At 40.9% G+C, this 23,589-nt stretch overlaps 1 protein-coding gene across 1 annotated transcript; it reads right to left on the reverse strand.

Moving 5' to 3' along the window:
* Window positions 1–494: 494 nt before the first annotated feature.
* Window positions 495–9,016, reverse strand: LOC145739418 (uncharacterized). Its single transcript, XM_081994841.1, has 2 exons — window positions 8,979–9,016; window positions 495–1,226 (listed from the first exon to the last, which is right to left on the reverse strand). Exon 2 carries the CDS (start codon window positions 1,222–1,224, stop codon window positions 685–687), a length of 540 nt encoding a protein of 179 aa, XP_081850967.1. The 5' UTR covers window positions 1,225–1,226; window positions 8,979–9,016; the 3' UTR covers window positions 495–684.
* Between the last annotated feature and the right edge of the window lie 14,573 nt (window positions 9,017–23,589).

Consider the following 23,589-nt stretch of genomic DNA (forward strand, 5'->3'; position numbering starts at 1 on the left):
ACGAACTGACGGCGCACGCTAGTTTTAATAGACAGTCCGATTCCCCCACTGTCGGGTAGTGGGAAACACGGCCCTACTCGAGTGACGCGTACCGAAACGCAGTACTGCAGGAAAACGGTACGCTTCGGCCAACCTAGCCAGCTACGTCAACTCGCGAATTATAATTACAAGGAAACGCAAACCACTAATTTCCTATTACGCGCTATCATACTGCAGCATTGTTGTAAACCCTGTAATATTACCCATGGTTTCCAACAAGAATGGTAAAAATCGGACTGGCCAATCCTGAGAATATAATAACTTAATAATACGGCTTATCGTATTTCGGCAACGTCCTAGCACTGGTTACTTTACTAACGGCTTCTATTAATGGATTCCTTATCTGCATATCGCCGCAAATCCAACGGTACTAACGGACGGCTTAGTAACCAAACAGAAAATATTCGTAACTTCGTTACACACCCCTCTCTCTTCGGTAAAAAAAAGAAAACTAGTTTACTTTTTTTGCAAATAATTCAAACACAATGCTCTCTCACTTCTCCTAGTCTTACTCAACTACTTAACTTAACAGTTATTAACACATTTCAACCTAAACTACCCAACTAATTGCCCCACACTATAGGCGAGAAAAAAAAAACAAACGGAAACGACATTAACGGAAATCGCGCCACGACACTGCACGGCTCACTCTCCCACACCTGTCACAATGCCGACCCGACCTTTCGCGGTCCATGGAACACTGCGTACCACGAGATACGTACCGACGAGCGGACGCGTGTCTCTCGGGGGCTGGTAGCACCGTCTTCCCTTCTTCCGGGAACCACGGCGCGCAGGGGCAAGTCTTGGTAAGGCGGTCCCGGTGCCCACACCTCGAACAGAACAGAATCGGCGGACGCGTGCAGTTGGCCCGGTGATGACCTTCGCTCCCCACCTCCAACACAACCCCTTTTTAACAGGCAGGAATAGCGGTATCTCCGCCGGAGGTACGTACGGGGCGGGGTCGGACGCGGCCGGGGAATTCAGTTCCTCGGTCCATACTGCTGGTACCAGCCGCGGCGCTCGGTCGGCAGAGGTTGATGGGGCGATCTTCCAGACCAGCGGCATTTTTAGTGTAACCGGAGAGGGCGGCGCCCTCACCTCAGCGGTCACGTCTTCGTCCATTGCCAACATCAGCTCCAAACAGTGATCCTCAGTGGACAATTCCAACACTGGCGAGAGGGACATCCCTAACGGACAAGATTTTTAAAAAAAACTAGTAAACATTCCAAACTGTCTGCAAGGACAACAAAACGGGCAAAAAAAAAAATATATTCCTGCACCAGACCTCAAAAAAAAAAAAACCGCAAACGGCACGGAAACGTAAATTCTGTGTTTCATTAAGTTCGGACACGGGGATGAGGGAAAAGAGAGAGGGGACAGAAAGCAGCCCAATCCCTGGCGGTGACACCTTTACTTTTCCGAGCTACGGCACGTTGATGTGTATGCGCTGGCCGGTGCTGGTCCGCAGATGTCGCCGAAATCTGCGGGTCCCGGGAACATGTGGCGGGCGCAGCTTCCGCAGCTGGGCTACCAACGCTGCCGACCACATCGCTGGGTTGGGCGTGGCGCGACTTCATCCGCCACCTTTGTCCATCCACAACCTCCGCAACCACCGACGGCTCGTCAGCGGTTGGAATTACGGAACAGGCCGTGGATGGACTTCAGTAACTGGGCGGGCCGGTTCGGGAAAGATCTCTTCCGCGTGTTCAACCGCCCACTGCAAACGCCGCAAATTTTCGTTATCGGCTGTAGTATTTAAGGACCCCCGGAAAGGCGGCCGCAAACGGATATCGGAAATTATGCAAATGGAGGGCCGAGACGTTGCCAGAGTGGGATCGGAGCTGGAGGGCAATACAGTTTTCCGTAACGGAGCCCGTAGGGCTTGTGCCTCCCGCTTGATTCGAGCCATTCGGGTTTTGGCAGCGGCGGCGGTTAGGAAACGGGTTTGCTTGACGGACGGTACCGCTTCAGGAGGCACACCATGGGGGGTTCACCCGGCAATCTTTGGCGGGACTTGGGAATTCGGTTGGTTACTCCGGTCATCTAAAGCAGACAGGGTTCTGTCGGTCAAGGTACCAAAATCTACTCTCATGGTTGAAGAAGAATCGTGGTTTCCGCGGTTACAGTTGACCCGTCTTACTTACGATCGCCCAACCCCTAAATCAGAATCAAGAGAGGCACCAACATGAGCCATCTTGAGGTCCTTGATGTGAACATGCCGCAGGGTTTTACCGGTACGATCTTTAAGATCATAGACCACGGGAGAAACAACTTTGACAATGGTATACGGCCCTGAGTATTTAGGCGCTAGTTTCGAGGCGAAACCTCGGACAGCGGAGGACAGAGGATTTTCCCTGCGGAAAACTTGATCTCCCAGGTGACATCTCCACTCGCGTCGCCGGAGATTGTAGTGGCGGCTCTGAGTGGTGAACGCCCGACTCAGATTTAGACGGACCAGCTCAAAATATCACAAAGCTGTTTGAGGCGGCTATTATGCTCCTCAATATCGGAGAACTGGGGCTCCACGGACGGTTCGGTACGGTCGGTTTCCGGCCTAGCAAAACGATACAGAGCCTTTGGGGCTCTAACTCACGGCCAAATTCAGGTACGCGGGCGTGAACCCGGTAGAGTCATGTTGTGATGTGTTTATGGCAAACACTAATTCCGGCAGAAAGACATCCCACTTGCGATGATCATTCTCGCAGAATTGCGCATCATGGTCTTGAGCGTCTGTTAGTACGCTCGACAGGATTAGCTTGAGGCGTATACGGCGGAGTGAAACGGTGAGCTATTCCTAACTCCTCAAGCAACTGTTTAAACGGTTGGCCGTAAATTGGGTGCCATTGTCGGACAGCACAGTCTTTGGACAACCGAAACGAGTTACAATCTCCTCGTAGAAAGCCTGGCTTACGGCACGGGCTGTTGCCTTCCTTATCGCTCGACACTGTACCCATTTAGTGAAACGGTCCTGGAAAACTACTAGGTAGTTGTTTCCTTTGGCCGAACGAGGTAAAGGGCCAACTAAATCGGTACTGACGGTTTCCCAAGGATTGTTGTTACGAGACGGTTGCATCTGGCCTGGAGGTGCCTGCTGTGAAAGCTTATATCTTTGACAGGAGGAACAATTACGGACATATTTAGCAATATCACGCATCATTCCCGGCCAGTAATAACGTTGGGCAATACGGACGGTAGTTTTTGCTATTCCCAAGTGTCCGGCGGTCGGTTCATTATGGTTCTGCCGCAAAACGGGTTCACGAGCAGTTTTTGGGCCAAAATTTCCAAGGCGCGTTCGGTTCGGCGGTGGTGCCTTCATTTATATCCCAGAAATGTCGGAACAGGCGGCCGTCTTTTATGCAGTAATCGGGAAACTCGCTAGGATTGTTCTCAACGGCTTTCTTCTTGGCCAGATACCAAGAACACGGCTCAAAGTCTTCAATTACTGCTACGGAGTCTGGCGGATCGGTAGACGTTGTCGGAACCGGATCTCGTGACAGAGCATCCGCGACTTTATTCAAAACTCCCTTACGGTACTTGATTTCAAAATCAAATTGTTGGAGATAAACTCCAGCGTGCTAGACGTCCGGACGGGCTTTTTAAGGAGTGTAGCCAACGTAACGACTGGTGATCAGTCACACGGTAAAACGGTAACCTTCCAGGTACGGTCGCATCTTTTCAACTCCCCAGACTATTGCTAAGCATTCTTTCTCGGTCACCGAAAACTTCCGCTCGGTAGCTGTCAGCGTTCTGCTTGCATAAGCTATGATGTGGTCTCCATTGGAATCATGCTGTATTAATGCAGCACCTAGCCCATGATCCGACGCATCCGTTTGTAGTACAAACGGTCGGGAAAAATCTGGACATGCCAAAATAGGGGCTTCGGTTAAGCATATCTTTAGCTGCTCAAATGCTTGCTGTTGGTCTTCTGACCAGGACCACTTGACTCCCTTTTTTAATAGTCGGTTTAGGGGAGAGGCAATCTGGGAAAAGCCTTTCACAAAACGACGGTACCAGAGGCAATGCCTAAGAAACGGCGGACACCTCTTACGGTAGTTGGGGCCGGCAAATTTTGAATAGCTGACACTTTTTCTGGGTCGGTACAGATACCATTGGATGTAACCAGGTGACCCAAGTAACGTAGGGATTTTCGGCAAAACTGGCACTTTTCTGGATTAAGTCTAAGATTTGCAGCTCTGAGACGACGGAATACCTCGGACAGGTTGTCGAGATGTTGTTCAAAAGTTTCACCAAGAACAATAATGTCGTCCAGATACGCAAAACAGTACGGATCCAGATCAGGGCCGATGACTCTATCCATTAATCGTTGAAATGTAGCGGGAGCTGAGTGTAACCAAATGGCATGACTTTGAATTGAAACAAGCCCATGCCCGGCACCGTAAATGCGTAATTGGTTTGCTAGCTTTATCGAGAGCTACTTGCCAGTAACCCTGTTTCAAGTCATACTGGATATATAACGGGCACGGCGGAGTTTGTCCAAGATTGCATTAATAAACGGTAACGGGTATGCATCTTTTCGGGTAACGTCATTGACTTTTTGAAAGTCAATACAGAAACGGTGCTTACCATCCTTTTTACGGACAATTACTACAGGGGAACTCCACGGACTAGTTGACGGCTCAATAATACCGTCTTGCACATCTGCTTTACCTCGGTATTAATAATCTCCTGCATACGAGGATTGCGAGGGTGATAGCGTTGCTTAATCGGTTCGGTTTGTTCCAAATGAATGGTATGTGTGGTTAGTGGAGTTACACCGCTAATTCGATCGAACTTTGGAAGTTCGGTGTTCAAAAACTGTAGCAGTCTGGTATTTTCGGTTTCAGTCAACGCTAAGGGCTCAGGCGGATCAATGGTGTTGACTGGACTAATCTTTTTCGGTATACTGACTGGTCTGGGGCTTACTATTTGTACAGCCCTTGTCTGCAAATTTACTTGAAATGGATGTTTTCCCAGTAGGTCCATACCAAGCACGATAAATACGGTCAACCCTGGTAAATAGTGCAACACCTCCGTTACAGTCGGGTAGCCCTCAAAAGTCAGTTTGACCCTGAAAGCCTCGGTAATATCTACCTTACTGCCGTTTGCAACTTTAGCGTTTTCAACGGCTGGACGGAGAGGTGTGCAATCGTGCTTAAGACACAACTGTCGTACCACGGCCCCTACGTATGAACGGGCAGCACCAGTGTCTACTAATGCCATAAAGTCTGTGTCAAATATTCTGACAGAGATGTGGGGTCGGTTGTCAGTTGACACGAAAGCATTAAGGGCGGTAACTGCTGCTGGTATATCAGCAACAGACGGTACTGGGACGGTCGGTACGGTAAGGTCTGGTGTTGCGGTCGGATGAACGTAGTCTTTTGTACCAGAATCCTTATCCAACGTCTCGGTCGGTACAGGGTAACTGGTAGTAACGTTAGGTACTTTAGTACTGGAGTAACGTCACGTTTATGTCTACTAACGGTCGTACGGTACAACAGGTTGCAGACACGGTCGGTACGGTAATGTTACTTTGTCGGCGGTATACTTGGTACGGTATAACAGGTGACAGGAACAGGTGGTACGGTATAACAGGTGACAGGAACAGGTGGTACGGTGTGACAGGTGACAGGAACAGGTGGTACGGTATGACAGGTGACAGGAACAGGTGGAACGGTATGACAGGTGACAGGAACAGGCGGTACGGTATGACAGGTGACAGGAACAGGTGGTACGGTATGACAGGTGACAGGAACAGGTGGTACGGTATGACAGGTGACAGGAACAGGTGGTACGGTATGACAGGTGACAGGAACAGGTGGTACGGTATGACAGTGACAGGAACAGGCGGTACGGTAACGTTAGCTAAGGTAACGGTCGGTAAAATGGGGTTTGACGGCTGAACGGTATTTACAGATGACGGCTGACAGGCGGTAACGGTCGGAACAAGGTGGGTCGAGGCTGTTACGTCGGGCGGTTGTGCTTTCCTCGTATTATCACAACGCCCTTCTAGTTTTCCGGCCGTGCACAATTACAATGCCGAGACTGTACACCTTGTTTTCCACATCTGGAACAGAACAGACGGGATGGACGTGTACATTCTGTACGGAAATGCCCGGTCTCTCCACAACGCCAACATATTCCTCCAGGATTGCCCACGGGAGCATCCTGACGGTTTTCGGTACGGGATGGGTGTTGAGGTGGCCTGTTGTGCGTTGTATTGAGAAACTGGTTGGGGCGAGGCTGTCGACTCACTTCATTTGGTCGTGGGCGGCCTGGTACGGTAACCCGTGTCTCGGGTACTGGTTGTGATTTTACGGTCGTTTCCTGATTACTATTCACTCTAGTAAACTCAGGTTGAGGGCGGTAACTACATGCCTCTGCCTGCCTTACCTCCTCCAAGAGGCGTTCGGTCTCACGGGCTTTCTGTGACAGGGTTAACACATCGTAAAAGTCGGTCGGCCGGACCATCTGTCTTAATTGTGGTGTCATATTGCGGTACAACCAACGTAACTCCTGTTCGGGTGTAATACTGCCATGTCGGCGGATCATAGTTTGTAAGTCAGTAAAGTACAGGCTGACAGATTCCCCTTGTTTTTGCAATCTGCGGCTTATCTGTGCCTCAAGATCATCATAGTCCAGAGGGTAATAAAAAGTGCGGAAATCAGCCTCAAATTGCTGCCACGTCGCCCAACGGTGCCGGTTGTTTCGGAACCACAATAGCGCATTACCACGCAACACCATAGGTAATTGCGGCACTAATAAATCGGGATGGATTTGATTAGCGGCGCAAATCTCCATTAATTGCTCCAGGAAAGCAACAGGATCATCCTGTTCATTAAAGTAGACTTTCCAGTCTTGAGCTCGAAAATACATGGTTGTTTGCCGGTTCAGGGTCGGCGTGGCGTGGGTTCCGGCAGACAGGAAAGTGGCTTTGTTAACGCCTCATTGGCTGTGGTCATGGGCGGTATCCAGGGATAAGTCACCGGTAAAGTCAAAGATAAAGGGGGGGCTCGGAACCGGAAATCGGTAGAGTTGTATGAGCCGAAGTGAACGTTAGGGCGGTATTGCAACTGGGATGGGGCGTGAAGTACCCACGTCGATGGCGTTGTAAAAATGGGGGCGGTCGTCGTAAGTGACTCGGTAACTTTAACTACTACGGTAGTCGGGGGCAAAGTTACTGTGGTAGTGGTCGGTTCGGTATAAACTGCAGGGAAAGAAAATGGTGCAGTTTTGACTATTGGGGTTGATTCTCCACCCATTAAATAAGCATTAGGCGTTTTCTTAACACCTCTGTGGTGCCACTGGTGTCTAATCCAATCTTGGATAATTCAACGATCAAGCATCTTTCTTTAGTTGGCATATTATCGCGATTTTGGAGTCAAGAGGTTCGGTGGCACCGGCGGTAGTTTCGAACGGTAAATCCTCTCTCTGTTCGGTATTCATGATAGGATATTACAGGAACAGGGGCTACTCTATTTGTGGATCTAAATAGCAACTAACAAGCTAACTAGCAACCAAACCAAAGCAAACGTGCGTATAAGGCCGGCGGTGTAAAAGTTACAAGCATGACGTATATAATACAGGCGTCGAGTTATGTTGGGTTTCCCCAACCAAGTTGCACACTCAAAAAAAAAACAAGTTATTGTACTACTTTTGAAAGAAAAGTACTGTCCCACTGTCACAATCAGAAAACAGAAATACGGTCCCTGCTCGGCGCCAATTTTGTGACGCTATTTATTCGGGAGTTCGAATTAAAGTATGTTCTAGAACAAAAGTTAATGAGAATTGCCTCGGGCGCCACCTGGTTTTAAGAAAGTAATTAGAATTTTCGAAATGTGAACCAGGAAACACAATTCGTATGCCTTGGTAGCTTTTATACAGCTGGAGACAAGGTTCCCGACAATCTGTGGTAACAGTGGTTCAGTTGGTGACAACGCTAATAAAAGCCAAAGTACCAATCAACTAACGTATATTCTATGTGATTAACTTACAATGCCAGCAAACTTACTAAGCAAATACTTATGCAAACAAACGTATCTTAAATCCCCCTTCCCCTTAATTAAACAAGAACGAGAGTGAGAGTGTGCAACTTAGTTACGGTACGGGTCGGATGCGATGCAAAACAGGTCAACGGTATAATGCAGAAAGTTAAAAAGCCACGCAGTGCAATGAATGTTACAGGTACAAAATGAATCAAAGTTAATTACAGGGTCAATGCAGGTCTACGTTTACAACTAAGCAATTAACCGTCCTAGTGCAAATAAAGTTACGGTGTCACGGGTCGGTAAAAGAGTTGTAACAGGGTATTACTGAACCACCCGGTCTTTACGAGCCTTGTAGTGGTTCTTGTTGGCAACGGGATCTAGAAACTTGCCTCCTACGCCCGGTCTAGCGAACCATGTAGCGTAGTCAACAAAAGACAGGCCAGGAAGTGCGGCCGGACTACTAAATGACACAAACGCCCGGTCTAGCGAACCATGTAGCGTTTGTGTTGAAGGTGGAACTATCGTGTAGCGCCCGGTCTAGCGAACCTCGACGCTACAGAGTAAACTAGGGCCGGAAATTGGCCTATCGGGGAAAGTATACAAACCCCGGTCTAGCGAACCATGTAGTGTTTGTATAGAAGCCTACAGTGCCGGATATATGGCGTAGCACCCGGTCTAGCGAGCCACGATGCTACTGAAGTAAAAGGGCCGGAAAAATGGCCGGACTGGGACTAACGGTGCAAACGCCCGGTCTAGCGAACCATGTAGCGTTTGCAATGAAAACAGGTGACGTGACCGTTACAGCAGCGCCCGGTCTAGCGAGCCACGACGCTACAACAACGGCGGTACAGGGTTGGAGTAACAGGGAACGAACACCCGGTCTAGCGAGCCTCGGTGTTCAAATAACAGGTACACAGTGCACTAGAGAGCTAACCACTAAACAGGTATACTTACTGTGTTGCGGCGGTGCTGCTGGGAGGTTGAGATGTTGCTCGGGGAGCTAGTGATCTCAACAGAGAACGAACTGACGGCGCACGCTAGTTTATAGACAGTCCGATTCCCCCACTGTCGGGTAGTGGGAAACACGGCCCTACTCGAGTGACGCGTACCGAAACGCAGTACTGCAGGAAAACGGTACGCTTCGGCCAACCTAGCCAGCTACGTCAACTCGCGAATTATAATTACAGGAAACGCAAACCACTAATTTCCTATTACGCGCTATCCTACTGCAGCATTGTTGTAAACCCTGTAATATTACCCATGGTTTCCAACAAGAATGGTAAAAATCGGACTGGCCAATCCTGAGAAAATATAATAACTTAATAATACGGCTTATCGTATTTTGGCAACGTCCTAGCACTGGTTACTTTACTAAACGGCTTCTATTAATGGATTCCTTATCTGCATATCGCCGCAAATCCAACGGTACTAACGACGGCTTAGTAAACCAAACAGAAAAATATTCGTAACTTCGTTACAGACACCACCATCAAAGAGGATTTACAAAAGGTTTTCATAGGTTTTCTGGAAACAGCGATAATGGTAATCTACATCATAACCCAAATAATAGTTCAGCCAATGCAGCAGAGGAGGCAAATGCAATATATTCGGCTAAATCATGTAAAACCCGCCCTGTAAGTACAAATTTCATTATTGATTCACGGGCAAATACCATTTTGCTCAAAAAAACCTAGAACTTTACATGTTTAATATCAAAATACTAACACGTTTATATAGATATCGCAAATGGTGAAGTTATGAAGTCAAACAGGCTAGGCATTTTACATACTAAATGTCAGGGACATTCAATTAATTTGAAGCTATAATTGTGCCAGGGTTGAAACACAATCTGTTAGACAAAACGGTAGAAAAGGGACATGTTATTACTTTAGAAAAGGAACAAGCCACTCTTATTAAATGCTTAAGACGTGGAACTTATATAAGTACTTATATACTGTCTTAGAATGACGGCGTAATATTGGAGAATGTTGAATTGTTGAATTGAATGAATTGCAACTGTATTGCTGGTTGCATATTTGTGAGAGACTGTAGTTGCAAGGCATGTCGCCCACAGTACTCCCCTTAATTTGGAGATTCAACCGAGAAGAGGGGAATGACGTAGTAAAGTGTGTTTCGTCCCAGGAGCTGCCTTTGAACTTGTCAGTAAGGCTTAGCAGCCCCTTGCCTTATGTACACATTATTATGTGACGTGGAACTCATATAACTTATCTACTGTGTTGGAATGACGGCGTGATATTGGAGAATTAGGACTGTATTGCTGGTTGCATATTTGTAAGAGACAGTAGTTGCAAGGCATGTCGCCCACAAGACCACATAAGCTAAAGGCTATGTCAGATGCCGACTGAGGGGGAGATAAACAAACCCGTAAAAGTGTGAGTGGATTTATAGAATTTTATCCTGGAAATTCAATTTCTTTGTTTTTCAAGAAGCAAAATTGTGTGGCATTATCAACCATGGAGGCAGAGTACCTAGCTGCTTGTAGTGCATGTCAACAACTGATTAGTATACAAGGTGTTTTATCAGAATTTGTAGACTGTAACATTCCTGTCTCAAAGGTTGATAATTTAAGTGCGTGCCATATCAATGATCAATACTTTCGAGAACTCAAAGCAAGGTAAACATATCGATATAAAATATAATTTCATTAAAGATATGAATATTCAACAAAAGTTGTCTATAAAATATGTTTTCTAGTGAAAACATTGCAGATATGTTTACTAAGCCTCTTGGCAGTAACAAGTTTAAATACTTCATATCATTGATTTTAGTTGAATAAGTGTATTTGTTTTATGTTATACTCTTTGTTGTAACTGTCGTGTGTACTCACCAGCTGCTAAAGCAATAAAATTAAGTTAAGTTAAGTTGTTCGAGATCAGGTATTCAAACATCTTGAAAGAGAACAATGTTTGGTTTTGTTTAAGTACTAGTTTGTTAATATAATTAGTTCATTGGTGCCTATAATGTGGTTTGATTGAACTGAGGTTACGCTTTACAACTTCAACCCATAACATCTTATATCAGTCAAACCAGTTCAATTTGTCAATAATTTACGAACAAAACGATCTGAAGAAGGAATATGTCGGCATCAATTCAAACACCGGAAATAAGAAATGAAGGTTTAATTAGTAGTAAGTTTTAAATAACGTTTAACAAAAATAAAGTAGGATGGATAATCAAATTCGCGTCTACTTGTTAACCTTAAAAAACGCACACTTCTCTTCTTTTACAAAAAACCAACTCATCTGACATTGTCTGCTGTCATGACCAAATGACATACTGTCAAATTCTTCTTATATTCTAATTAAAGATATTTATATTCAACAAACTAGAGTATATTTACCATTGTAATTTAACACCCGCCCTCAAGGGTGAACTATGAACTATGACTAATATACAGGGTGTCCCACGACGAAAGACATCGATTGATATTGGAAAAAGTATAAATAGGAGAGTTTTGAAAATTTGGCAGGATACTGATGTGGGCATGCCCAATCAAACTAAAGTTTTTTCCAGATGGTTGCACTTTCGTTTATACCGAAAGTCGATCACAACTTTCTTATTTTAAATAGAACACCCTGTATGTTATTACATATTTGGATTCCTCACAAAATTCTGACCAACTTTTGTGTACAATGCCCTATGCCTATCTCTAGCCGTTTTCGAAATATTTAATGATTTTCCAAAAAAGTGAGAGTTGCAACGCTCAACATATTATTGTACTCTGTCAAAACCGTATTTCATTTTGCAATGAAACTTTGGGTTATTGTAAATAAAGGATCGTTTTATTAAACTGTATATACAGTATACAGGGTCGTCAAAAAAAATCATAACCTGCCACTAAAAAAAATGAAAATTTCAAGTTTTTTAAATAGAAACCCACATTTTTTATGACGGAATCATTTTGAGCATTAGAAATTACTATACGTTTCAATTTACTTGCCTATATCTAAATCCAACCCATTTCGTTTTATTTGAGAATAAACATTTTTTATTATTAAAACTCCAGATTTCTTGAAAATTTCTCTCTCTAATTACGTGTGGATTTATGTCACACCAGTAGTGTGAATTATGTCTATTGAACATTCCATTTTTAGTGAATTTGCCTTCGTCGCTCTAAATAACATTATTCAAAAATCTTCTCCATAGTGACTAGTCAGCAAAAACTCACTAAAAACCACTCTCTTCGGAAAGTCAACCTCTTTTAAGTGTTGCCCTAATTTAAATGAAAAAGGTTGAAATTTATGTTTCTTCAGGATTCTTTGAATTGAGCTTTTAGATATGCCTGGTTCTACGGAAACTTGTCTTATTGACGAAGTTGGATTTGCAACAAAATAGCCCAAAATTGCATCCCATTTAAGTCTGGTTTCTTTTGGTCTAAGTACAGAAACTGTAGTACCAAAAACTCGAAATAACTTAAAATCCACCTTTTTATTGCACCATAGTTCAAAAGGACTTTTATCTGGAAATGGACTCCTTCCAGTTCTATTTAACACCGAGGTGGCAGTGTTTATAGCTTCAGCCCATAGATATTTGTCCAACCCTTGAATTAAAGTTCTTGCAGCTTTGACTAACGTCCTCATCTCCCTCTCAGCACGCCCGTTTTGCTGTGGAGTGTACACCACAGATCTTTAGTGTCGAATCCCTTTTTTTGTTGATAAATTTTTAACCTCTTTGTTTACAAATTCCAAACCAGTGTCAGTTCTCAATACTTTCATTAACTTTCCAGTTTCCCTCTCACTTCTGGTAATAAATTGCTCGATGCACAACTTAGCTTCTGTTTTATGTGTAAGGGAATGACCCAGGCAAGGGTATAACCCGAATCGCTGGGTTATTGGTCGAGTCACGGAATCACTTCAAAAGCACGTTTAAGAAGTGAGTACAGTGAAGAAGCAACTACCGTATTATTTTCAAAATTAAATAACGAAAAACAGAGAAATCGAGAATTAAAAGAATTTGCAAGTAAATGAAAAATTGCGATTAACACTTTTGCAAATGGCTTAAGAAATTCTGAACTGAGGACTATCATCAAAGCAAGAAATTACAAGACACTTAGATAGGCAATTGTCGCCGCGGAGGAAGAGGCGGCACAGATTTCCATATCTAGATTCAATATGACAAACCCTTCTAGTCGACTAACTAAATTCAGGTTAACATTGGAGGAGTATGATTTTGACATCGAGTACATGAGAGGACGCGACAACGTGACGACAGACGCACTATCACGCGTAATCTTAACTTCCAGTGAGCTCAAGGAAATGAACTCGAATATAGAAAAAAAAATATGTATGTAATGACGAGAGCACAAACCAGGCAGTTACCTCAGGAAGACCAAATTCTAGATAACCGGACAAGTCAACCGGACGTTCTAGAGATATTAAAGAAACCTAAAGAAACCTGAAGGGACAGTAGAATTACGCCTTGTGCAAAAACAGGAACTCGACAAGTTAAGAACCTTACTCCGGGGGAAAGGATATAACCGATATATTATATATGAGGCAAACTCGCAAGTAATTTATTTATCCATTGACTGCCGATCAGCGTTCAACTTAGGTCGATCGTTGAAGACTTTGGACAAACTCTGCGCAGAAGAGAATATTGAAGAGGTTCTTATTCTGAAGAACGATAGCAATGCCGAACTTTTAAACGAATTTTTGCAAGCGAGAAAGAATGTACCTAAGTTAGGCTAACTAGGCTAAAAATTGTCAAAGATGTACAGAGAGTAGATAGCAAGAACTCAGACACTTATATTAAACGATTTCCACACCTTACACATAGGGGACATGCAGGGAAATGCATGTATAATAATATACGGAAATATTCTTGGCCCAAACTAGTGGATGATATAGCATAGCTAGTTTTGTCAAACGATGTGATGAATGTCAAAAATTTAAACATTCAGTTAAGACAAAAGAGCCAATGGCCATAACGACCACGGCAAAGCAAGCACTACAACGGGTATTTATGGACTTGGTAGGCCCTTTGCCGATCGATGCGTACGGCAATAAGTACATCCTAACCCTGGAATGCGATTTGTCAAAATTTGTGGAGGCTTATCCTATTTAAGATTCGGGATTCCAGCAGAAATTATTACAGATCAGGGAACGGAGTTTTTGTCAAGCGTGTTCAAAGAATCATGTGCATTCCTTAACATTCGGAAACTTAACTCGGCAGCGTATCATCATGAGACGCTAGGAGCGCTCGAAAACAGTCATAAAAATCTGGGCGCGTACTTACGCATGAAGGTGTCAAAAGAAAACACGAATTGGACCGACTGGGTCCCATACTGGTGCTTTGCGTACAAAAACACAGTTAACACTTCTACAAAGTATTCTCCATATGAGCTTGTCTTCGGCACGCGATGTAATATGCCATCCAATGTAACTAATCAAATCGACCCCGTTTATAACTTCGAGGACTACCCGGTCGAATTAAAATTTCTTCTTCTTTGTCTTCAAACGGCATGGAACGATGCCAGACAAAATATCATATCTTCTAAACACAAGAGAAAAAATACGTATGATAGCAACTGCAAAATTAAAAATTAACTTAAAGTAGGAGATCGGGTATTAGTCGAAAATACAGCTCCAAATAATAAACTGGACCCCCTATTTAAAGATCCTTATGAAATTCAATCCATATCGGACCAAAATGTACACATAAAAGTTAAAGGTAGAATTAAGGAAGTGCACAAAAACAATGTGAAAATATACCATGAACAAAAACACGGCGGTGCAAGTGATGTGTAAATACGCGCGCTTATACTAAAAACAATTGACGTTAGTAAAATAATGTTTATATGAGAGGAATATTATAATAATTTAAGATAGTGTTGCGTAAACATTTAGAATAATATTATTATAGTAGACAGATAGTTGTGTAAATAATTTGTATGCAAGCACATGTGTGCAACCGAAAAAATGCAGGTCTTACAGGACGACATTTTTTCTTCTTCCAGGGGGGAGATGTAAGGGAGATGACCCAGGCAAGGGTATAACCCGAATCGCTGGGTTATTGGTCGTCACGGAATCACTTCAAAAGCACGTTTAAGAAGTGAGTACGTGATTCTCCATGCGGTCAACGCTCAAGCAAAAGGATAATGGGTTATGTTGTTGAAGGTTTTAGGAGGCAATCGACCCCAAAAACCTGATGTAAGATAACACATACTGAGTAGATAAAAGAGCGATTGATCGTAGTAACGGGCAGTCAAAAGAACAGTTCGCGCCGCGCGCAAACTCGCGAATAGTCGGTTCGCGTTGCCGTTAGAGTGACTATGTGCGGTTATTAATGGCGAAGTTATTAACGTTGTTGTTATTGTTGTACTTTGAGTTTCACTGAATCTAGCCCTACGTACTGGAACTGAAGAACCCTTCATTGGACAACCATACTTCCAATAGAATAGCAGCAGAGTTTATCACATATGCTTGAGGAAAAACACATGCCTGTATGAGGAAAAATCATCTTTCATGAGGAGAAAGTACCTTGAACCACCAATTGATGAGGTTGCCATTGGGCCACAAAGATCAGCGTGTACTAATTCTAGAAGATCAGTTGACCTGAAATGACTGAGTGGATACGGAAATCTATGCTGTTTCCCTGCTAGACATTTAACACAAGTGGATTCTAATTTTTTATCCGAAAAAACAGTGTTATTTCTTTTCAGTACTTGTTTAACATGAGCTATATTCTGATGTGCTAATTTTGAGTGCCACACACTAAGTGACTCAACATTTTCTGCAACTTTGCACTCAGAAATAATTTTCAATTTGCTTAGTTTTACAAAATGTAATAGTTAAAAATAGCTCTAATTTTGTGTTTGATATCTAGAAACATACACCGATTTTTATCAGAGGTCATAGTGCACCCTTTATCTAAAGCACAGCCTACTGAAAATAGGTTACATTTTACCTCTGGGACATAGAGAACATTTGATAAAGTGGTTTCTAACAAACAATTACCAGCATCAGCCCACAAATGCACTGTGCCTACTCCTAGGACATTTAATAAATTGCCATTGCCCACCTTGACTTTTCTGCTTAGATCACTGAGTACCAGTTGGTTGAAAAGACTTTTGTCATGGCACATATGTTCACTAGCACCTGTGTCCATGCACGAATCATTTTTAAGTCCAATTCACCTCCAATAAAAGCCTTCACATTGGATGTTTTGCCTCGGTCACCTTTCTGTTTTCGTTGCTGACAGTTGGCTATCACGTGTCCTGGCTTCTTGCAGTAAAAACACCTCCTGGATTCACTTTTGTTATCACTGTTCTGCTTTTTAAAACAATTATTTACTGTATGGCCCCTTTTGTGACAAAATGAATACTCCTTTGCTTTAAAAACTGGAACATGAGCGGCCTCATCTCTACTAAAGGTTGCTAATGCAGTGGTATTCTCTTCTGACTTTAACCTTTCGTCCTCAATTAGAAATCTAGAGGTTAACTCACTCAGAATTTGAATGGGACTAGCAACTGATTCCCATGCCGATCTAAAATGCTTAAAACGGAACAGGTAGGGACATCAATATTTTATCGAAAAGTAGTAGTCCATATGCACGCAGTGGAGTAGTGAGTGTAAGTGAAAGCAAAACTCAGAGTCGATCTCCACAAATATATATTAATAAAAGTTGTTATCTGCCTAACACGTTTCGGGTGTATTCAGACACCCATCTTCAGAGGCTGAAAGTTATACAGTGTGTTAATTAAAAACTTATAAAACTAAGGACATGGAAGCCTACCTTAACTAGATCACTAGTCTGCTGGCTGTCAGTGTTAAGTTCTAGTTTAACCTAACTTTATTTGTTTACACTGTATTATTTTGATGAGTAGACCGATCACACATGTATTGTCTGCTGTCAGCTGTCTGTCATGTCCGGCTCTGAGGGTTTTGACCTTTTCCGTTCTCTGGGGGATTTGGTTTTTTGGTTTTTTCGGGTTTGGCAATATGATGCTGCACATTTGATTGGTAAAGTTATGTCGTGTGAAATGGTGTATTAAATTAGAAGCAAGTTGTTTCTCTTTAGAGACTTTCAATCACTACATTTTACCTACCTTTGCTTTGCTGCGGTTTCGTAGCTTTGGATAACATACTTAATTTTAGTTGATAATGGTATGAATGGTATTTTAAAACATGTTAGTTCTTCGTCTTTTGGTTTACTTTCAACTTTGGTATTGTTTTGTTTGTTGAGAATTTTTTTGATTATTGCAAGTGGATAATTGTTGTCTAACTCTAGAATTAACAATTTCAAGAAGAGATCAACAAGGTTATTATTATCAGAGAGGTCAAAATTGAGAAAAAATAAAATATACAAAAGCGAAATAAATTTAATAATAATTTATTTTTCTTTAATAAATTAGTAAAAATAAACATAAACAAACCTAGACTTATTCAGTTTGGTTTTATATGGTCGATCAAGCTGCCCGATCTATTTATTTTAATAGTTGTTTACCGTATATAATTTTGTGTCCAGTTTATCTGGTATGGCTGTGTAATATTCTATCGTACTTTATTCTTGAAAGCAATACAATGCTACATAAGTTTCTATACGCATCAGATGCACCATATTCTATACATTATCGTGTTTACTTAGGAAAAATGTAACTCGTTTCGAATGGTTTTAAACTAATTAAACTTTTAAACTCTTAAAACAATGTATTAACATAAAAGAATAACATTTCTACCAACTTAAAATAGCACATATACTTATATAAATACCATTTAATAATACATTATACCTAATTAGTGTAATGAAAACTATAAATTTCATAGATTTATTTAACTGTTAACTCCCATATGATATTACAAGTTATATTATCACAGACGTTTATATAGAATTACTATTGTAATATACAAACTATAAAAGCATATGTTACCTTGGTTGTTGCTGCATTCGTGTGACCTGCATGCAAATCAGAAAAATCATGAATATACACTACATCAAATGTAGCAATTGATGGATCTATAAACAAAAAAATTAAATGTTACATAGAGAATATGAGAAGTAGGTATTAACTATGTAACATATGTATACTTATTACTAATATTACTATATTACTAATACTTAAAGGAATAAACATCGATGGTGAAAAACTTAACCATCTCCGCTTTGCAGATGACATAGTCCTAACAACAGACTGTCTAAGAGAGGCGAAACAGATGCTAAGAGAGTTAGAGGAAGCATGTTCTGAAGTTGGTCTAAAAATGAACTTCACTAAGACCAAGATCATGACAAACCTTGTCATGAACGACAATAAACATCGGAAATAATGAAATCGAGCAAGTTGACAAATACATATATTTAGGTCACGAAATCCGAATATCAAGGGACAACCAGACATGTGAACTGCATAGACGGATTGGCCTTGGATGGGCGGCCTATGGGATGCTGAAAGATATCCTTACGGGTGACATTCCTACTTGCCAGAAAAGAAAAGTATTCGACCAGTGTGTTCTGCCGGTGCTCACTTATGGCGCAGAGACCCTGACTTTAACAACAGTATCGGCGAGGAAACTCAGAGTCACACAACGCAAAATGGAAAGAGCAATGCTTGGGCTGAGCCTGAAGGACCATATCACAAACCAAGAACTGCGCAGAAGATCCGGAGTGTCGGACATTATTCAGCGTATAACCTCACTGAAGTGGAGCTGGGCTGAACACGTGGGCAGACAGGGAAATGACAGATGGACAAAAAGGTTGCTAGAATGGAGACCACGTACCGATAAGCGCAACAGAGGAAACCCGCCTACACGTTGGACCGACGACCTAAAGAGAATGGCAAACAACTGGATCCAAGCGAGCCAGGACAGACAGGGGTGGAGAGCCATGAGGGAGGCCTATGTTCAGCAGTGGACGTCGAGGGCTGGTTGATTGATATGTATACTTACCATATTAAAGCATTGTGTAAGTAAATCAACTAGATTTATACCTCAACAGGTATATGCTGAAGCTGGATGCAGTTTTTTCAAATGTATTTGCCTCTCTGATGATTTAAAACTAGATAGATTTCAAAAACGGTTTACATTTGGTTTTTATTAAATACTGTCTTTGATAATAATTGTTACTTAATAGAAGTTCCAGTATACTTCATGCACATTGGCTATATGAGCTGTGTGGGCAGATTATCAAAGATTTTCTGAAATAAAAACGAAATGTTGAAATTATAAGTCCTACATAATACCATTCCACTCACCTGTTGCAACTTTCCTCAGGAAAACTCGGCTGATGATAAATATAAACATGCCCAACTATAAGTAATCGATTTAACTCTGATTTACCAGTCTAAAACTGTCCAGTAATAAAATCAATCACAATTTGAGTAAATTTCCAATCAACATGTAAACAAAGCCGCTATTATTATTAAATATGACCTGCTGTCCGCATTCCACAAATTCCACAAAACCGCGGCCTGCCGAACGGGAAACGAGCAGAACAGCGACATGAGAGATGTGCAATACAAGAAAGTACTGCAGAGTAAAGGACCTATCGAGACGACATGCAAACCAGGCTGGCTCCAGTTTTGACCCTGATGCTGATGATGACCAGTCATCTATTGCATTTTTAACAAATGCTTGTACTGAGGAGCAGAAAGAGGCAAACAGCTGTGGTGGACACTGCATAAGTTGGATTGTGGACAGTGGGGCGACTGACCATATGATTAATGATGAAAAATACTTTGATTCTGTAAGTACACTTAAAAATGTGAGTATTGTTGTCGCAAAGTCAAATGTAAAACTGAATGCCACAAAAATTGGTAACATTACTATTACCTTTAAAAGTGGTCAATCTGGCCAAATTAAGAATGTCTATTTTTGCCCTGATTTAAGATAATTTGTTATCTACCTCAAAGCTTGAAAAGCTGGTTTAAAGATTGTTTTTGAAAATGGTTCTGTATCTATTTCTAAAGATAACAAGGTTTTAGCTATAGGTAAAAGAGTAGGGAGTTTGTATACAATAAATTTCAACTCGAAAAATGCAAATGTTTGTTGTTCAACTAATGATATTAGCTTGTGGCATTCTAGGTTAGGGCAATAATAGTATACTAAAATTGTCAAGTATGGTAGATGGTTTACATTTAAGTAAGGAAATGTCTAGAAATTGTAAAATTTGCTCAGTCTGTGCTCAAACAAAAATTACTAGATACCAAAATAGCGAATAAAATTACTAAAAGCCCTCTTGAACTGGTTCATAGTGACATTTGTGGACCTATTACTCCAGCTACTTATGATGAAAAGAAATATATCTTGACCTTTCTTGATGATTATACTCATTTTTGTATTGTTTTTCTTTTGAAAAATAAAAGTGATTTCTTTGAATGCTTTAAAAGGTATGAAGCTCTTGTAACTAACCAATTAAACAAAAAATCAAGGTTATTCGATGTGATAATGGTAGGGAGTATTGCTCAAATGATTTTCGTAAACTTTGTGATGCCAAAGGCATAATGGTAAGTTATACTGTACCATACAATCCAGATCAGAATGGATGTGCCGAACGACTCAATAGGACTTTAATAGAAAAAGGGCGAGAAATGTTGCTGCAATCAGTCCTACCCAAAAGCCTGTGGGGTGAATCTATTCTGTGTGCCACCTACTTATTAAATCGAAGTCCAACTAATGCATTAAAAACAAATGTAACTCCTGCAGAGTTATTCTATGGAAGGAAGCCTAATCTAAAAAATATAAAAATTTTTGGCTGTCTGGCATATAGCCATATTCCTAAGCAGAAACAAGGAAATAAATTTGACCCAAAAGGTGAACTAAATTTTATGATTGGGTACACAGATCATGGTTATCGGTTGTGGTATCCGAAAAACGAAAAATTGGTTATTGCAAGAAATATTGTTTTTGATGAGACAAAGACTGCTCAAGATTTCAAAAACATGAACATTGACTGCAGTTTATGTTCCAAACACAATTCAAAATGGCTATGAGGAAAATGGTACTCAACAGAGACAAAATCAGGAAACTGACTCAATGATAGACGAAAATGATGAAGACATATCTGAAAATCATTTTGAAGGAGAAAATAGAAGAAGTATGAGAGTCAGGAAAACTCCCAAAGTATTTAAGTGACTACCTTAGAGATGATGATCTGGAACATATGGCATTAAATATTTCACTTATAACAAAAGAAGTGCCAACAAGCCTTGAGGATGCAAAATCGAGACCTGACTATAATCTTTGGAATGAAGCTGTACTAGAACAAATAAGTGCCTTAAATAAAACCGAACTTGGACAAAATTATAAATTGTAAATGGGTTTTTAGAATCAAGAAGGATTCAACAGGAAATGTTTTCAAATATAATGCTCGACTTGTTGTAAAAGGATTTATGCAAAAAGAAGGATTTGACTATAGTGAAACCTATGCTCCTATAGCTAGGTTAACTACAGTAAGAACATTACTTGCTGTTGCAAATTACAAAAATGTAATTGTTCAACAGATGGATGTTAAATCCGCGTTTATACATGGTGAAATAGAAAAAGATATTTACATGTCCATTCCAGAAGGTTTTGAAAACACAGATAAAGTATGTAAGCTGAATAAAGCTTTGTATGGGCTGAAACAATCCCCATATTGTTGGAATAAAAAGTTTGATGGATTTATTCAAGGACAATCATTTGTAAGATCACAAAATGATCCTTGTCTTTATATTAAACATATTAAGGAAGGGAAAATGTATCTACTTTTGTATGTGGATGATTTTTTAATTGTGGGTGATGATCAAGAAATCACAAATTTAAAGGAAAAGTTAAAATCAAATTTTGAAATGCAAGATTTAGGTGATATAAAACATTTTTGGGTATAAATACTAGATTTAGTAAAAAAGGTCTGTACTTTAGTCAAAAGAACTATATTGCACAGATATTAAGTCGTCTTAACATGAGTGAATGTAAAGCAGTAAAAACTCCAATGGAGGCTGGATGTGTTATTTTTGAAGAAACGGACACTGAAGAAACAGATGAAAACCTACCAGTGCGCGAATTGGTGGGTTCACTTATGTACCTGATGCTGGCAACAAGACCGGATTTAAGCTACTCTGTAAATACGTGTAGTAGACATCAAAGCAAACCGAGAAACAACTTTGGACCAAGTTAAAACGAATTCTTAGATATCTTAAAAGTACAATTAATTTGGAGTTCTTTTGTCCAAAGAATGAAAAAGTGGTGTTAGTTGGTTATGCCGATGCCGATTGGGCTGGTGATTTGCATGATCGGAAGTCAACAACTGGATACTGTTTTAAAGTTTTTGGAGCTGTTGTGTGTTGGTGTACTAAAAAGCAAGCCACTGTAAGTCTTTCATCAACGGAAGCGGAATATGTCGCCCTGGCAGAAGCATCAAAAGAAGGAGTATGGTTGTCTTCGACCTTGGTTTTGAAAAACACATCTTTGACATTTTTGAAGACAATCAGTCTTGTATTAAATTAACAAGCAAATTTGATCATAAACGACTTAAGCATATTGATGTGAAGTTTAACTACATTAAAGATTTAATAGCAAATAAAACTGTGAGTGTAAAATACTTGCCAACGACTGAGCAAGTTGCAAGACGTTTTAACAAAAGGTTTAACTAGTGTTCTGTTTGATAAATTTAGAACTGACTTGAACTTGATAGTTGATATTGATAATATGTAACAATTGTTTTATTGAGGAAGGGTGTTAAAATACCAATAAAACCACCTATGTGTATATGTATAAGTTAGTAATGTCTACTGTTAAGTGACTTATGACAAATGTCAAACATCATAAGTCTAGTAAAGATTAAGTTGTTAGACATAAGTAATGATTTGCCGCCTTTTCACTTCTTGTTCGGGTTAACATGTTTTTAACCACGTCTTTAGTTTTCTTTGAGATTTATTTAAACAAAAATAAAGTTACATCTTCTTTAGTGCTGTTTTCTATTTTTCACTCATTAGTATTGAGGGCGTAATTCACTTAACCGTAACATTGTGATAAACTTACTGACAGCATGTTTTAATGGTTAGTTTTATATTTTATAAATAAATTCTTAATTGGCATAAAAAGGATAAAGATAACACTTCAGGGCCGCCTCTAGTAACACACAACAAGCCGCATTTGAGACAATTTTAATGTAAAGAGTAATACAAAACAGACAACGCCTGTTATCCTTTGGGTATTAATTAAGTGCATATTGTGCACCCGAGCATCCACTGTGACGTCACCCGGCGTATCGCTTTAAGCAAACAAGTCGCTGACATTCGCTAGATCTTGGATCTATTGAGAAGGCAAATGCCGACTAGTCTTGTCACTTGTCACTTGGTTTTTGTTTATTTAGTTCTGTCAAAAAGATTAACATGCAGCTAAAATAATTTAATTTTATCACATTAATCCAATAATTGGTGAAGATTATATCCTAAAATCAAGTAATATATATTTTTTGATGGACATAATGGATCAAACAGCTGCTGGCCCAGGTAAGATTACAGTGGCAGTTTCATACCTAACCTATGTAAAACCCCCTTGATGCTTCAGTTCTAAAAATTTTTCAAGTCTAGCATTTTTTAAGTATAGTTCAAGTAACAAATTAAGCCTTT

This window comes from Ips typographus, unplaced genomic scaffold (genome assembly GCF_016097725.1).
Source record: "Ips typographus isolate SLU unplaced genomic scaffold, UJ_Ityp_2.0 IpsContig137, whole genome shotgun sequence".
Classification (NCBI taxonomy): domain Eukaryota; kingdom Metazoa; phylum Arthropoda; class Insecta; order Coleoptera; family Curculionidae; genus Ips; species Ips typographus.

Excerpts from the sequence above, each read along its gene's own strand:
- LOC145739418 (XM_081994841.1), bottom strand. The coding sequence starts at position 1,224 with ATGTCCCTCTCGCCAGTGTTGGAATTGTCCACTGAGGATCACTGTTTG.